At 45.4% G+C, this 17311-nt stretch overlaps 1 protein-coding gene across 2 annotated transcripts in view; it reads left to right on the forward strand.

The window, feature by feature from the left end:
• Positions 1-17311, forward strand: part of UCK2 (uridine-cytidine kinase 2) — a 78158-nt gene continuing 60847 nt past the window's right edge. The window contains exon 1 of one of the 2 annotated variants that reach the window (XM_086393854.1): positions 1-450. In XM_086393854.1, the coding sequence (XP_086249980.1) occupies positions 352-450 (99 nt within the window). In that variant the 5' untranslated portion in view covers positions 1-351. Of the gene's footprint in view, positions 451-619; positions 1064-17311 lie in introns of those variants that run through there. The other variant, XM_086393855.1, reaches the window with a different exon arrangement.

Raw genomic sequence — 17311 nt, forward strand, 5'->3', positions numbered from 1 at the left:
TTCCTAGAGACCTCGGGCGGTGGCGGCGGGGCCCGGGAGGGGCGGAGGCGGGGGCCAGACGCCTCGCCGCCGCCGCCTCGGCGAATAGCAGTGCGCTGCCCGCCCGGATTGGAGCAGCAGCATCACGCTGACCTCTGCCTGGGATGTAAACCGGGACGGCCGCAGCGGGCAGAGGAAGGCTCTGCGCTCCTTAGGGAAAGGCAGCACCGGGCTCCGAGCTGGGAGCGGCGGCAGCCTTGGCCTGGGCAGCGCCCAGTGGCGGCTGCGGGAAGCAGAGGGAGCCCGGCGCGGGCGCGGGCGGGGAGCGTGCGTCGGTTCGCACAGGCAGCGGGAGGAGGGGCCGCGCGAGCCATGGCCGGGGACAGCGAGCAGACCCTGCAGAACCACCAGCAGCCCAACGGCGGCGAGCCCTTCCTGATCGGCGTCAGCGGGGGCACGGCCAGCGGCAAGGTACAGCGGGGCCCCGGGGCCGCGCTCTCTCCCCCTCCTTTCAGGTCCCCTCCCGGGTCCCGGCCCCGCGGCGGCGCATGTGGCCGGCGGCCGCGGGCCGTGTCAGTTGCTGCAGCCACCGCGTGGCCCGCGCGCCTCCGCTCCTGGCAGCGCTCCAGTGCCGAGACCTCCCTGCGCGGACGACGGGCGCCGCTGCGGGGGACGGGCGGGTGGGGACTCGGGCCACCCGAGGTTCCAGAGGTACCCCGGCTACCGATCGCAGGGCTGGCACGCTCCCCGGGCGGCAGTGACTCGTGGCCGGGGTCCTGTGGGGGAGGGGCAGAGAAAACGGATGCTTATTGTTTTGCAAGTCCGACGTGGGGGAGAGGGCTTTAAGCAGGGTCCTCTACGAACCCCCGGTACACCCGTCTTCCCCTGTCCTGGCGTTGATGCGCTCGCCCAGCGGCGCAGCCCCGGTGCCAAGGGCGGAGCGAGCCGCGTAGCCCTATCCAGACGGCTGCGAGAAAGCACGAGGCAGCGTCCAGGGGAAGAAGAGGAGCCCCGCTTGGACTGGATGCCGGGGCCGGGGATTGCAGGGGTTTCCGGGAAAAATCCTGAGAGCCAAATAAGCAAGGTGACATCAGTGTAATGATCATACCAAGGGCTTTTCTCTTTCTCTCCCTCTCTGGTTTTAAGAGGAAACGCCGTCATCTTCAATGAGAAAGTTGTACTGGCCCCGGGCTCTTAGATGTCTGGGGCCGTAGGCGTCTTGGATCCGCGGAAAGTGGTCATCCTCTGGGTGTCTGACCCTTCTAGCAGCCTGCTTTATTGTTTTATCAGCAAAGCTAGGGATATGCTTTTCGTAGCTTTACCCCCGGCTTTTTCTGCAGGTGGAGAAGGGTGGAGTCCTCACAGATGTTTCTTTCTTTGCTCCCCGTCCTTTAAGGTGGCTAGTTGTTTCCCCTACTGTTTAACAATCTCCAAGTTGATTCGGCGCACGGACTCAAGGGGAGCCTGCGAGACATGGGTGCTGCGCGCTGGGTCTGGCTAGGCGAGATGATGCCTCCTAGGGTTGGGGAGAGCGGAGCAGGAAGGCTGGTTGGCGCCATGAGAGGAGAGCCACGAGGTTTTCGCTCCGGATCTGACTCTGCCGGAGCCCCTCCTCCATTTTGGTTTTACACGTTTCCCTCCAGGTCTGAACTAGTTCGGCGCGTGTGGCCCAGACGCGGCAGCTGGCGCTGTGGAACTTCTTTATTGATTAGTTAATCTCACCCGTAGCTCCCAGGGTTAGGAAATCTGCCTGCTTTAGGGCCCAGAAGTTTGTTGAATTTGCCCCTGGTTGAATGCCTTTTTTAATTTTGAAATTTTTTCCATGTTACGCCAAAGCCAAACCAGGATGCCAGTTCTTTTAGGAAGTTTACCTGTTACATTAGAACCAGCACTCCATCCCCCACCCCCCGAGCATATTCGTGTCGCGCGGCTTCTTTTTTGTTGTTGATGGCTGTATTCCCAGCGCTTTTAGCACAATACCTGGCGTGTGTATGTGTGTATGTGTGTGTTAGTCGCTCAGTCGTGTCCGACTCTTTGCGACTCCATGGATTGGAGCCCGCCAGGCTCCTCTGTCCATGGAACTCTCCAGGCAAGAATACTGGAGTGGGTTGGCATTCCCTTCTCCAGGGATTTTCCCAACCCAGGGATCGAACCTGGGTGTCCTGCATTGAAAGCAGATTCTTTACCGTCTGAGCCACCAGGGAAGCCGACGTGGGGTGTCAGTTCAGTTCAGTACAGTCGCTCAGTCGTGTCCGACTCTTTGCGACCCCATGAATCGCAGCACGCCAGGCCTCCCTGTCCATCACCAACTGCCAGAGTTCATTCAGACTCAAGTTCATCGAGTCTGTGATGCCATCCAGCCATCTCATCCTCTGTCGTCCCCTTCTCCTCCTGCCCCCAATCCCTCCCAGCATCAGTCTTTTCCAATGAGTCAACTCTTGGCATGAGGTGGCGAAAGTACTGGAGTATAGTTGGGAGACGTGGGGTATATAGCTGGACTCAAATATTGACCTGAGATCCAGCCCTCCTAGGGATAGGGAGACAAACTGACATATGACTATAGCATTTAGAAACAAAATGACCTTAGTAATCAACTAAATAATTTAGTTACTACAGAGGTAGAAATTGAAATCTGAAAGGTGAAATAACTCCCTTCTTATTTTTGTGTCCTGAATGATCACCTGTTCTCAGTTGATATCAGTATACAGGTAAGTGTTATTTTGGTAAGGTGTCAGGTACGAACTAGTAAAGAGCTCTTAAGGGAGCTCTCTTTTGTCCCTGTTTCTAATCAAGGAAGAAGATACTCCCCCAAAAGGGTCTGTTTTCACACAGTTTTAAATCTTCGGCTGTGTCAAGTGGCATGTGGGATTTTAGTTCTCTCAGTAGAGATCAAGCATGCAGTCCCTGCATTGGCAGCATGTGGAGTCTTAACCACTGGACTGCCAGGAAATCCCTCATGCAATTTTTAAAGCATGTTGTACCTTTTGGGCAATCACAAATAGTTTGTCATTGTTTAGAGTTATTTTATAATTTTTTTATTACTAAAAAAGTCCCAAGGAGCATTGGATTTTAAAAATTTTGTGTTGTAGTCAGTTTGTGGCAATTATTGTCATGATTCTATGTTCCAGTCCTTAGCATCTCTCTTCCAAGGAGTTTGAGTTTTTGTTTTTGCTGGGGGGTGGGGGGGTTTGTTTTTGTTTAAAGGATGGTCCCCATCAACAGATTGGACCTCGTTTGGGGGTCTCAAGCCTGAATATTTTAGTACAGGGGGCTCTGGAAGCAAGGTTGATACTCTACTTCCTGGGTATTTGCTCTGGGCTTGTTAAAGGAATTTGGGAGAAGGCAAAGGGTCCAACCTAGATAGCATATTGAAAAGCAGAGACATTACTTTGCCAATAAAGGTCGTCTAGTCAAGGCTATGGTTTTTCCGGTGGTCATGTGTGGATGCGAGAGTTGTACTGTGAAGAAAGCTGATCGCCGAAGAATCGATGCTTTTGAACTATGGTGTTGGAGAAGACTCTTGAGAGTCCCTTGGACTGCAAGGAGATCCAACCAGTCCATCCTAAAGGAGATCAGTCCTGGGTGTTCATTGGAAGGACTGATGCTGAAGCTGAAACTCCAGTACTTTGGCCACCTGATGCAAAGAGCTGACTCATTGGAAAAGACCCTGATGCTGGGAGGGATTGGGGGCAGGAGGAGAAGGGGACGACAGAGAATGAGATGGCTGGATGGCATTACCAACTCAATGGACGTGAGTTTGAGTGAACTCTGGAAGATGGTGATGGACAGGGAGGCCTGTGGTAATGTGATTCATGGGGTCGCAAAGAGTCGGACACGACTGAGTGACTGAACTGAACTGAAAGGGTCCAAGGGCATCAACAGAAAATGACAGTTTTAGAGCTAGAAGAAACCTCAGAGGTCCTGGAGTCCAGCACTTCATCTCATCACTGATGGATGAGGGAAGTAATGAATTCAGATCATATATTTAGTGGTGGAGCCAGAACTAGATAGGTACTGCTCTGTCCTAGCCATTGTTCTTGTTTAAGAAGACTTGACTAAGGCATGCCTGCAGAACACAAGTTTACACCTTCAACCTGGAAAGGGGCTACTTGGAAACAGCTATAGAATGGTTTCAGAGGTGCTTGACCCAAAAGGAAATGGAAATGCACATTGGCTGCATAGTGTAGATCTTCACTGCTCTCTCCCCTGCTTTATGCTGCTGCTGCTGCTGCTAAGTCGAGTCAGTCGTGTCCGACTCTGTGCAACCCCATAGACGGCAGCCCACCAGGCTCCCCCATCCCTGGGATTCTCCAGGCAAGATCACTGGAGTGGGTTGCCATTTCCTTCTCCAATGCATAAAAGTGAAAAGTGAAAGTGAAGTCGCTCAGTCGTGTCCGACTCTTCGAGACCCCATGGACTGTAGCCTTTCAGGCTCCTCCGTCCATGGGATTTTCCAGGCAAGAGTACTGGAGTGGGGTGCCATTGCCTTCTCCGCCCCTGCTTGATAAGAGAAAACAACTCCCTGTTTAGCTTCTCTGGAGAGCTCTAATTTGTCTAAGTGTTGTGGCTGCCCTGAGTTGCAAGTATTTTATCTTAGCCTAAATTATTTTGGTTGTGGAAGGCAAAAATAGTGATTGCTGCTCCATATTATCACATTTTAAAAGTTTGTTTTACAAATGAAGATGAGTTAGAACACTAGAGTAAGCTTTACTGGGCTGACATGACAAATCACTGCTAAAAACTCATCTAAAATTGTGGTGGGTTGAGAAAATAATCTAAATGTTTGTTAAAGACCAGATTCTCACATTTCCTCTTAAAGGACAGGTCTAGAGAGCAATAAGTAACCGGTGGTTGGCGGGGAAAATGACAGTTTAAATTTCTTTACCTGCATATATACCCTTGACTTTAGCTGCCATTCCCTGTTCTCTTCATTTTTGCTGTTTACTGCCCTGTGGCTTCTTCCTTGGCCGTTTAAATAGTTTCTTTTTCTGCACTATCCTCAGAGAGGTCTTCTTTAGCTTAGCTCTGACTGCGTCACTCTTCTGGGAAACCCTGGATGCGTCTCCATCACCCAGACTACAAGTCTGGTATTTCAGCACATTGCACAGTTCCCTGCCCCCAAGATGTGGCCCCAGACTTTATTTTTCTACTCTTGTCCTGCTTCCCCACACCCAAATATACACCACACATCTGTGGAACTGCTTTCAGTTATACTTTTTAAAAAAATTCATTATTTATCAGAGGATAATTGCTTTACAGAACTTTGCTGTTTTCTGTCAAAGCTCAACATGAATCAGCCATAGGTATACATATATCCTCACCCTTTTGAACCTCCCTTGCTTTCAGTTCTACTTTTGCTCCTGGTCTTTTCCCTGGAATGGCCTCTAATCCTTTTAAGGCTTCATTTAGGTTAATACTTTCCCCAGGGAACCTTGTTATCCATATCCTTAATCAGAATTATTTTTTATCTCTAATGCTTCTGTAGTTTCACCACATTTTGCCATTGTTGTTTAGTTGCTAAGTTGTGCATGACTCTCTGAGACCCTGTGGACTATAGGCTCCTCTGTCCCTGGAATTCTCCAGGCAAGAATACTGGAGTGGGTTGCCATTCCCTTTTCCAGGGAATCTTCCTGACCCGGGGATCGAACGCTTGTCTTTTAGGCCTACTGCATTGGCAGGCGGCTTCTTTACCACTAGCACCAGTTGGGAAGCCCAAGAATACTGGAGAGGGTTGCCATTTCTTTCTCCACAAGATCTTCCAAAGCCAGGGATCTAACCCATATCTCCTGCATTAGCAGGCAGATTGTTTACCATTGAGCCACCAGGGAAGCCCCCAATTGCTGGAGTTATTTGTTGACTGCTTCCCTCACTATAATAAAAGTTCTGTAAGAGCAACTCATTTATTTTTGCTTTAATGCCTGTTGCAGTGTTTTATACAGCATTGTCATTCAGCATTTGTTGGACTGAGGCAAACCATAATTTATAATTAGCCTTTTATTCTTTTCATTCATGACTATTTGAAATAGGCTTTTGAGGCCACAGTTGAAACCATATTTAATTGTCCTATTTGTGTTGCAATGACTAGACAATATAAAGCCCACCTGAACTTGAGTTAGGACTCATTGGTATTGCTTATTGAGAGTCTAGTATTTGTTTAATGTGTGCTAAATGGATATTTGCTGAATGTCATTGTGTAGAATACTGTATCAAGTGCTTGGACTTGAGAGGAACTCAGGAAATAAGAAAATATGAGAGAAAGTCTCTGTCAGGATAGTTTAAAACTGCTTAAACAGCTTTTACCAGCCAGACAATTTAGCATTAAAGCATTTGATTGTCTCTTCCCTTTGAAGTGGGGCAGGTATCTTCCCCATTGATGGGTAACAATGGGAGAGGTCATGTAGCTAGTCAGTGACAGAAGCCAGATAGGAATCCAGGTTTTTCCTTTACTAAACCTATTCCTGTTTTGGACTTTCTTTGCCAGCAGAGACTAGCCCTCAGTGGTATTTTAAGGCAGGTCAGTTGGACAGTGTATGAATAATACAGCCCAAGAGAGGACATTGCAGTCCCTTCAGAGGTGGGAGCTGTCAGCTTGGCTTGACCATGAGTCAGCATCTGCTTTTGGAGCGCCCTGGAATGCTCCCTGGACCTGGGTTCTTAGAACTTCAGCAGCCATCCCCATCCAACCAGATCATTTATTCCATACCGTCCCTCCATCAGGTGCTTCTAGAATCATGGGATTAAAGTCCTGCTGTGAGAAATAGAGCTGACATTGTCTGCTTTGTACTACCCCAAGCTGCTGCCGGAGAGGTCTGGCATGATCTGGCCCTGCTGCTGTCCTGCCGCTGTTCTCTTTGTTCTTGATTCTGGCCAGACTCCTGGCTTGGTCCATCGGGCTCCCTACCACCTTGACACCCGGGGCTCTTCACATTTGCTGTTTGCTCTGACTGAAATTCTCCTCTTGTTCATTGCACTAGCGCGTCTAGCACATGCCTATTAGAATGAAGCCCAGACAACAGGGCATGCTGCTTGCTGTTGCTTCCTTTACTTCCTGTTGGAAAGTCTCTGAAGTGTGTCCTGATGCATGCTGTCTGGTCACCTAGCTCCAGCTCACCATACCTATAGCATTTGCTTAGGTCTTCTGCCTGATACTATTTTAAAAAAAATTTTTAAGTACCCACCAATAGTGTAGGAGGGTTCCCCTTTCCCCATGCCCTCCCCAGCACTTGTAATTTGTAGACTTTTTTATGGTGGCCATTTTGATTTACATTTCTCTGATAATTAGCAATGTTGAACATGTTTTCACGTACCTGTTGGCTGTTTCTGTATCTTTGGAGAAATGTCTGTTTAGGTTTTCTACCCATTTTTTTTTTTTTGTCTCAAACATTTTTGTAATACTTTATCTTTTTCTTCCTCCCATTTTTTGATTGTGTCTTTTCATTGATACTATTTCTTTGTTGAGTCTTATTCTCATGAGATGTTGTGATGGAGACAGGTTGTAGAGATGGTGCTGTTGGATTTGCTTAAGATCCCTAAGATTTTTTAGACGTGTGTCTCAGTTTTTTAAAGTTCGAGGGTATAATCTGTGTGTGTGTATGTATATATGTATGTGCTTTCTTGTCCAGCAAACTTTTTATCAATAAGCTGATTTATCATTAAAGCATTTGATTATGTTATGAAGTACATCTACCTGTATATGTAAATCATGTCAGTATAATTAATAGAATTCAAAACAAAAATAGGGATTATGGAATGATAAGAAAGATGAGATATACACTTAAAAATGTGGCTTCTTTAACAGTATAAAGCCTTTTGGTTCTTACTGAATGTTTGATTTTTAAAAACCTTACTTAAATGTGATGATTCATGATTTTGGTGATATTACTCTTAGTGATTATATAAGGCTGAAGGTTTGGTTCTGTTAATAAGTCTCTCAAATCTTGATTTAATGACTGTATTTGAAAAAGTTATTGCCCAAAATGATCCAGGTACAAGAAACTCATCATTTGTAGTATTTATCTAATCATGAGAGTCCCATCCGCCAATTATAGCTAGGAAATTTTCATCTTCTTTGTTGTCCATCAGCTGTTTTTGCAAACCAAGGTGCTCCATTTATTTATTTTTTTTCAACTAGTGGATTCAAAACCCACTGAAAACCCTCATTTGGAATTATTTAAAGGTTTTACAAGTTTCTATTTATGAGTTTTATAGTTGCACAAAGTATTATTTTTAATATTTAATTTGCTAATTTGATTTTAATACATGTATTCATTTTCTTTCGACAGCAAATCAAAAACTTCTTTTGAAAGTGAAATATTTCCAAATACACTGAAAAGTTTACATGAAGATAATAAAGAAAAGACAGACTTTCTTTTTTTTTTAATATGTATTTTTATTTATTTATTTGGCTGCACAGGGTCTTAGTTGTGGCATGTGGGATCTAGTTCCCCAACCAGGAATCAAACCTAGGGCCCCAGCATTGAGAGATCAGAGTCTTAGCCACTGGACCACCAGGGGAGTCCCAAAAGACAGACTTTCTAAAAGACAAAGTAAGAGGTATAAAAATCGTCAGGTGTTAACAGAACAGACTCATCAGCATTCAGTAAAGTCTAACAGGAGAGTTGACTCAGAAGGCAAAGCATTTACAGTCACAGAAGTACCATCAGTGCACTATTTAACCGGAGAACTACGAAGAATCGTATAAAACGGTGGACTTTCAGGCCTCGTGTAAGCAGAACTCTGATTAGGTATGATTTTTCTGTTTTTTCTTTCGTCCATGCTGTGTGGCCTGTGGGATCTTAGCTCCCCTGCCAGGGAGTGAACACAGGCCCCCTACAGTGGGAGCACAGAGTCCTCACAGGGACGTCCTGGGGACATTGGTTGTAAAACGAATCATGTATGCTTTGAGAGTTTTGAATGATGATGGGAGAGGATGATAATACTAAAGAAGATCAATTTGCATTGGCACCTGGCTATTAAAAATGATCTTTTCAGAGCATAGGGTTCCTTTTAAAAGAAAAAAAGAAAAATTTTTTAAAATTTATTTATTTGGCTGCCTTGGGTCTTAGTTGCAGCATGCAAGATCTTCCTTGCAGTGCATGGGGGTGCACGAACTGAGGTGTTCAGAGAGAGAGAGAGTGAAGCCGCTCAGTCGTGTCGGACTCTTTGTAACCCTATGGACTGTAGCCCACCAGGCTATTCTGTCCATGGGATTTTCCAGGCAGGAATGCTGGAGTGGGTTGCCATTTCCTTCTCCAGGAGATCTTTCTGGCCCAGGGATCGAAGTTGGGTCTCCCACACTGCAGGCAGACTCTACCATCTGAGCCACTAGGAGTTGTTCAGAGGCGAGTGGAATCTTAGTTTCCTGACTAGAGATCAAGCCTGGATTCTTAGTCACTGCACCACCAGGGAAGTGGTTCTTTTATTAATAAAAGAACCATGCTGCTACTGCTAAGTCGCTTCGGTCGTGTCCGACTCTGGCAGCCCACCAGACTCCCCCGTCCCTGGGATTCTCCAGGCAAGAACACTGGAGTGGGTTGCCATTTCCTTATTAATAAAAAGCAGCTATTTTCACATGGATACCCTGTGTGAAATTGCAGGAAGAGTGTCAAGAGTGTCTCTGAACCACTCATACTTCTGTAGTAGCCTTGAGTGCCCTACATAGTAACCTCGAGCGCCCTAGGATGTCCAGCAGTGCGTTTGAGTCCCATCCTGTGTGGTCCCACATTCATTTTGGTTGAGCACTCATTTTCACAGTAGTGGTGACAGAAGGTTCTACCACTTGGCCTTTTGTATGACTTGTGGCACCTTTTCGTAGAGCTTCAGTAAGGTATGACTTTTTGTCTAGGACACACATGGAAGCGTAAGAATATTTGTATGCGTCCTTGAAGTTGAGCTGTGCGTCTTTATTTGTTTAATCACTTTAATCACTGTAAGTATGCTGTCTGGTCTGATATCTCCGCTCCCTTCCCCTCCTCTTCACTCCCCTCAGCTGAAGAGCTGTTGCATCATATCTCAGCAAATATCCTCTTGTTTGCCTGCCTGTCTTGAAGGAAGTCCAGAGTTCTGCAGGTGTCTCTAGAGTCATCTCTTCAGGGTAAGCCCTGTCTCTGCTCTGTGCACGTTGGCACAGGGAGCTTGTAGGGTACTAGGATGCTAAGAGTGTTGAGCCCTGGTTTTGGACTATGGCCTTTAAATGTTTGCATACATTTCTGCTAATTTTGGAGAATTCTTTATCCCCATCATATGGTTTTTCATCACATGAGTAGCAAATCATGTAATTTCTGATATATTGTAAATGTTGATGTTTTAAAATAACAATTATCTCATTCTTTTCAAATGAATCTGCTACTGCTGCTAAGTCACTTCTTGTCCAACTCTGTGTGACCCCATAGACGTCAGCCCACCAGGCTGTCCTGCCCCTGGGATTCTCCAGGCAAGAACACTGGAGTGGGTTGCCATTTCCTTTTCCAATGAATGAAAGTGAAAAGTGAAAGTGAAGTCACTCAGTCATGTCTGACTCTTAGGGACCCCATGGACTGCAGCCTACCAGGCTCCTCCATCCATGGGATTTTCTAGGCAAGAGTACTGGAGTGGGGTGCCATTTCCTTCTCCAAAATGAATCTAGTGGGCTCTAAATACTGTTATAAGTTGACCTATTGTCATCCATTTAAAAAATACATGACTAAGCTTTTCATTGAATCACAAATGTTAATTTTTCATTTTTTTCTCCTTGAAATGATATTTCAGTTCCACTTCCTCCACAAAATGTTAATTTATTTTTATACTTGAAAATCTTTTATTGATCATTCTGTCATCCTTCTGCAACAAAAATATGGAGTGATGGGAATGATTTTTTATTTTCTATCCTCATAAGTCTCTTCAGTGTTAATTTCTTTTGGTTTGTGTCAGTATGGTTATTAACATAAATTAATCAGAACAAGTAGGCATATGTTTTGGATAAGTAATTAAACATGAAAGGTAGAATTATGTTGGAAAGTAACTTGAGACAAATGGAGCTCCAACACTGAATTATTTCATGTATTGGGGAATGATTACTACTTAATGCGATAATAAGATTTTTCATTTGCATAGATGTAAAATTTGAGAAACCTTGTTGACAGAAGTAGATAGGATCAGAAGAACTTTTGTTATATCAGGTTCACTTATTATTTTTATTTTTAACTGGAGTGGAGTTGCTTTACACTGTTGTGTAAGTTTAAAGACTGACAGAACAGTCTTTAAACTGACAGTCTTTACAGAAGTTTCTGCTGTAAAACAACATAAATCCCTTGTACGTATACATATATTCCCTTCCTCTTGAGCCTCCTTTCTGCTTCCCCCACAGCGTCCCAGCCTTCTAGGTCTCAACAGAACGCAGAGCTGAGCTCCGCACGCTGTGCAGCAGCTCCCTACTAGCTGTGTATGGCACATGGTGGTGTATACATGTCAGTGCCACTCTCAACTCACCCCACACCCCTGCCCACAAATCCATTCTCCACATCTGTGACTGTATTCCTGCCCTTGCCACTTAGTTTGTAATCTTTTAAATTATATGTCGAAACCTGATGTGACTTTATGAATCAACTAACTCAACACTTAGCTCCCCTTAATTTTGTTGAGAGCAGAAAACTGGAAACCTCCGGATTGTAAAAGGATCTGTTGCCCCCTAGTTAGGTCATTCAGTTCACAGTGTTGGTACTAGTACTTCAAGTCACCCCTTGTGGCCACTGATTTAGGAAACTTGGGCTCCAGTCCGGCTTGGCCAGTTACTTCTTAGGTACGTTCGAGGGTCCTGTCAGAACGTAGCATGTCACAATTCTGCAACTTGCCTTGAGTATCCTATAATCGTTTCCCAGATGAGGTACTCCTCGAATCCTCAACTCCGAACCTGCATAAGCATCTGTAATCTTTAGATGGGGTTCTGAAAGACTGATGTCTCTCGCCACTTGCCAGCATCCACCTGAAACTAGATTTTTCCAGGTCAGTAGGTCCTGGGGCAATGTGTATTTTCCACCTGAATTGGATTTTTCCAGTCCATTGCTCAGTTATCGCTTCCAATACTAGTTTTCAGGCCTTAACCTAGTTGCTTTGGCTGTTGCTAGGAGATCATTGTTCCTTTGCTGGTGACATTTGTGCTTCCTCTTCTTGGGCATCTCTTCACTAGGATTGGATGGTAGGCGCATTGCTCAGCTCAGTATCATTGTACATGGTAGATGGCTTAGGTGCCTGTTTAAGAAGGAGGGAAGGAAGGAAGGAAAGTTGCTCAGTCGTGTCCAACTCTTTGTAACCCATGGACTATACAGTCCATGGAATTCTCCAGGCCAGAATACTGGATTGGGTAGCCTTTCCCTTCTCCAGGGGATCTTCCCAACCCAGGGATCGAACCCAGGTCTCCTGCATTGCAGGCGGATTCTTTACCAGCTGAGCCACAAGGGAAGCCCTGTTTAATTAAATATATTATATATATATATATATATATATATATATATATATAAAATCAACCTTAGTACTTTACTGTCAAGTCTTACTAGCGATACCTCCTAATTTTAATGAAATGCTTATTGATATAAACTAGATCTTAAACTCAAGAAATGCTAGAATGCTAGATCTTAAACCACAGTTATTATCTTAGAGGGAGGTAGATGCATTGTCTTTTGGGAAAAACTATCTTTGCTTTAGGCACCTTGCATTCATCTGAATGTAGGCCTTTTGGAGCATGGAGTGGAGTTGGTGAAGTGCTGAGTAGAGCCATAGGATGAGAAAACACTGTAAGTAGCTTTTTGGGTTCTTCTGAATTTAGGGCGGCCTGTAGGCAACATTCTGAAATAGAGAGATTTGACATGAAAGAAACGGCCCATAGCCATATGTGTAATTTTGTGTTATCCCTTTGGGGTTATTAGTGTTCTCGTCATCAACACAGATGATTATATGTATACTTGAGTTTCTGCTGTGAAACAGCCAGGTTGAGATCTGAGATGTTGCCATTTAAAATGTTTTCTTTTTTTGACAAAAGAAGTGCAGATTCTTTGTAAACTGAAACAGTTACAGTCTTTATTATTCTAGTAAATTTACTATAGGGACTGATACTAAGAAGTAGTTCTGAGCAGGAACAGAACTGGGAAGCCAGGGCAGACCGCTGGGCCACAGGTTGCCTGCCTATCTGTGTGGCTCATGAGTTGGCACCTCTACCAACAGGTGCTTTGAAACCAGCCTGGCATTTGTCAGAGCAGCTGTGACGTGACCGCCCTTTATTTCAGTGGAGGATTTCTGAGGGTCTGTCTCTGTTGTCTGGTGTATTGGTTGTCTGTGGACACTGTCTCCAGAATTTCTACGAAAGTTGCATTTGGTGAGGAGACTACTGTTTCAAATGGGCCGAATCTCCTGGGGATCTGTTGATTTTTCTATTGAGGTAAAACACGTTTTTTATTGAGGTATAGTTGATTACAATGTTGTATTTATTTCTGCTGTACAGCAAAATGATTCAGTTATATATACAGATAATATATACAGATATATATGGGCTTCCCTGGTGGCTCTGGTAAAGACTCTGTCTGCCAAGCCAGGAGACTTGGGTTCAATGCCTGAGTCAGGAAGAAAATGGCAGTCCACTCCAGTGCTCTTGCCTGGAGAATCCCAGGGACAGAGGAGCCTGGTGGGCTACAGCCCATGGGGTCGCAGAGAGTCGGACGTGACTTTGTGACTATATACAGACACGCACACATACATTCTTTTTCATATTCTTTTCCATTATGGTTTATCACAGAATATTGAATATAGTTCCCTGTGCTACACAGTCAGACCTGTTGTTTATCCATTCAGTTATAATAGTTTGCATCCACTAATCTCAGACTCCCAATCCATCCTTACCTGCCCGCCTCTGCCACCACAATTCCATTTTCTGTATCTGTAAGCCTGTTTCTGTTTCGTTGATAAATTTGTTTATGTTCTATTTTAGATTCCACATAAAAGTGATATCATGTGATGTTCATCTTTATCTTTCTGGTTTATTTCACTTAGTAGGCTAATGTCTAGGTCCATTCATGTTGTTGCAAGTGGCATTATTCTTTTATGACTGAGTAGTATTCCGCTGTGTGTGTATATTTTATATATATATACACCACACATAGCACATACATCTATTCATCTGTCAGTGGACATTTGGATTGTAAAACATGCCATTTTGACTAGTCACTGGTTTCATTTTCCTCTACCCGCTCTGTAGAGAAAGTAAGCTTTTGAAAGCATAAGATTCAGACTCTTGAGTGATACATCTTAGTTGAATAAGAGGCAGTGAGTACTCTTCTGGAAGGCGATGCAAGTGGAGCCCTCCTCGTCTGCCTCTGGATGACGTAAGCCAGAGGCTGTGCTGGATTGACCATTTGGGTTCTGGAGGGACAAGATCGGGAGACATCATGCTTGAAGTGGAGAAGTTTGTGTTCTGGACATCTGAGAAAGGCTAAATCCCCAACCTGGCACAAGGCTCCTTTTGCAGGTCTTGTTGACGTGATAGAATCAAAGCTTTGTGATGTCTAATTCCAGCAAGGACTGAAGTAGAACTCTTGTAGGTTCAGATGGCTCCATGGCCTTTGAGTCCTGCTTGTGTTAAGACCCCAGGTCTATCACCCTTCATCTGTTTCTTCTGAACCCCTTTCTACGTCTGTGAAAAGGAAATGCTGTCTAGTTTGGAGAGTTGCTAGAATTCCATGAGAAGGCGCAGAAGTATACCCACGACAGGAGGTTCGCAGCGGCCATCCTTGCCCGCCTGCACTGTGGTTCGCACTCTGCGGCAGCTGTGCTGTCGCTGCAGGCTCTTTGGCCGTCACGCTGCCCCTTCCGACAGCACAGCACCATGAACACGGGAGCCTGGTGCTGTCTGGGCTGGCGGCACTGGCAGCAATGGTGTGTGACTTCACTTGCTAACTGTGATGCTGGTTCCTTGAGGCCACGACTAATCGGATATTGGCCTTTCAGTGTTCTTTTTCTCATCACCAGCTTGCTGGTGGCTTTAGTGATTCTGTTCTGTAGTTGTTAAGGTGAACCTTTACTTTCTTTTCTTTTTTTGGTTTGGCCCAAATTTGTAGGATTTTAGTTCCCCAACCAGGATGGAGCCTGCCACTCGGCAGTGGAAGTGAGGAGTCTTAACCATGGACTGCCAGGGAATTCCTGTGGCGGCCCTTTTCTCTGAAGAAGTGGACTTATTTTATAAAGGGTAGTTAGGGATGGGAGCCGGAGAAGGCAATGGCACCCCACTCCAGTACTCTTGCCTGGAAAATCTCATGAATGGAGGAGCCTGGTGGGCTGCAGTCCATGGGGTCGCTAAGGGTCAGACCCGACTGAGCGACTTCACTTTCACGCATTATAGAAGGAAATGCCACCCCCCTCCAGTGTTCTTGCCTGGAGAATCCCAGGGACAGGGGAGCCTGGTGGGCTGCCGTCTATGGGGTCGCACAGAGTCAGACACGAGTGGAGCGACTTAGCTTTACACATATGTAAATACACCACTGCAGCTTTTGAGACTCTGTCTTCCTCTGGGAGAAAAGCTCATGTTTCCATTCACTGGTTCGTTCTGTAAACATTGATTACCTTTTGACACAGTGCCAGGCATGCAGGTAAATGCTATGCATACGGCAGTAATTAGATAAAGCCCATGGCCTCAGTGGGCTTACATCTCTAGGTCTTACTCACCAGTGCTGACCTAGCGCCCAAACATGTGGCAGGTGTTTAGCAAATGTCTTCTCAACCCAACTAAAGGTACTCCCTGTACTCTTCTCCGGTGGTGGTCACCCTCTTGCAGTCAGCTGTTAGACCTCTGATTTTCTTTTCCCATGTCTTTAAGAGATATAGTTGATTTACAATATTATATTAGTTTCAAGTATACAACATAGCGATTCAAGTTTTTTGTAGATGATACTCTCATTTATAGTTACTATAAAATATTGGCTATAATCCTTGTGCTGTGCAATATATCCTTGTAGCTTATTTATCTTATACATAGTAGTTGGTACCTCTTAATCCTCTATCCCTATCTTGCCCCTCCTCCCTTACCTACCCCCACTGGTAACCGCTGTTTTGTCCTCCATATCTACGAGTCTGTTTGTTTGTTGTTGTCGTTATATTCACTCACTTATTTTATTTTTCAGATTCTGCATATAAGTGATAACAGAGGATATATGTCTTTTTCTGTCGGATTTATTTCACTCAGCTTGATACCTCAGTCCATCCAAGACCTGACCTCTAGATTCCAGGGTCCTGGAATGTAGGTTATCCATTCTAGCCTCTTGCACAGAAAGGACTTAGTCTGATTATTGAAGGTGTGACAAGTGCCAAGTAAACAGTACAGTCAGTAAGTATTGTCAGAGGTTCTGAGGAGCTGGAGAGTGTTAATGGCTATGGTAAAGCTGTTCTTGCTAAAGTTGCCAGTAATCCCCTAGTCCCTGCATCCATTAAAGCTGTTGATTCCTTGGTTTACTTTTCTGTAACATTTAACCATGACCATTTCCTCTGGCAGGTTTTTTGACTTCACCTCTCTAGGCAGGCTTGTTTTCTCCGTGTGTCAGTGTTCTTCCTCAGTCACCTCTGAGGGTTTTTTCTGCCTGTGAGTGTGTTATGCATTAGAACCCCCTCTTGGCTCACTGGTTTTCACGCTCTGCATATCCTGTATCCTCCATTTGTTGGTGATTCCCAAGTGATTTCTTGCCCTGAGCCTATTCCTGGGTTCCTTTCTCACTTATGCAGCTGTCTCCTGGGCATTGCCCACTGATGGTCCTGAACTAAATTTATTCAGAACTAGAACCTCATCTGCTTCCACTCACAGGCTGCACTACCAGTATTTTCTCTCCACATGAATGCCAAGGACAGCAACCGTGTGTCCTTTCTCTCACTCTCCACCCTCCTCCATCCCCTTACATCCGTCCAGACTCCCAGGGTCTCAGCAGTTCTACTTGCTGAATTTCTCTTGGATTTACCCACCTCCCCTCCTTCCCTGCAGGCTTCTCTGATAGCTCAGGTGGTAAAGAATCTGCCTGTAATGCGGGAGACCTGGATTTGATCCCTGGTTTGGGAAGATCCCATGGAGGAGGGTATGGAACCCACTTCATTATTCTTGCCTGGAGAACCCCCATGGACAGAGAAGCGTGGTAGGCTACAGTCCATGGGGTCACAATGAATCAGACACAACTGAGCGACCAAGTACAGCACAGCTCCTCCCCTGCATCTACTGTTTCTTGCTTGGATAACTCTCCAGTGGCAGATGTCCCAGCAGCCAATCTGGGACTTCTTTCAAAACATTCTGCACATTGTTGCTGGAGGGGTCATGCCTCAGTTCAGTTCAGTT

Source organism: Bos grunniens, chromosome 3, assembly GCF_055505025.1.
Source record: "Bos grunniens cultivar Pamir isolate PY7600 chromosome 3, Bosgru_T2T1.0, whole genome shotgun sequence".
Classification (NCBI taxonomy): Eukaryota; Metazoa; Chordata; class Mammalia; order Artiodactyla; family Bovidae; genus Bos; species Bos grunniens.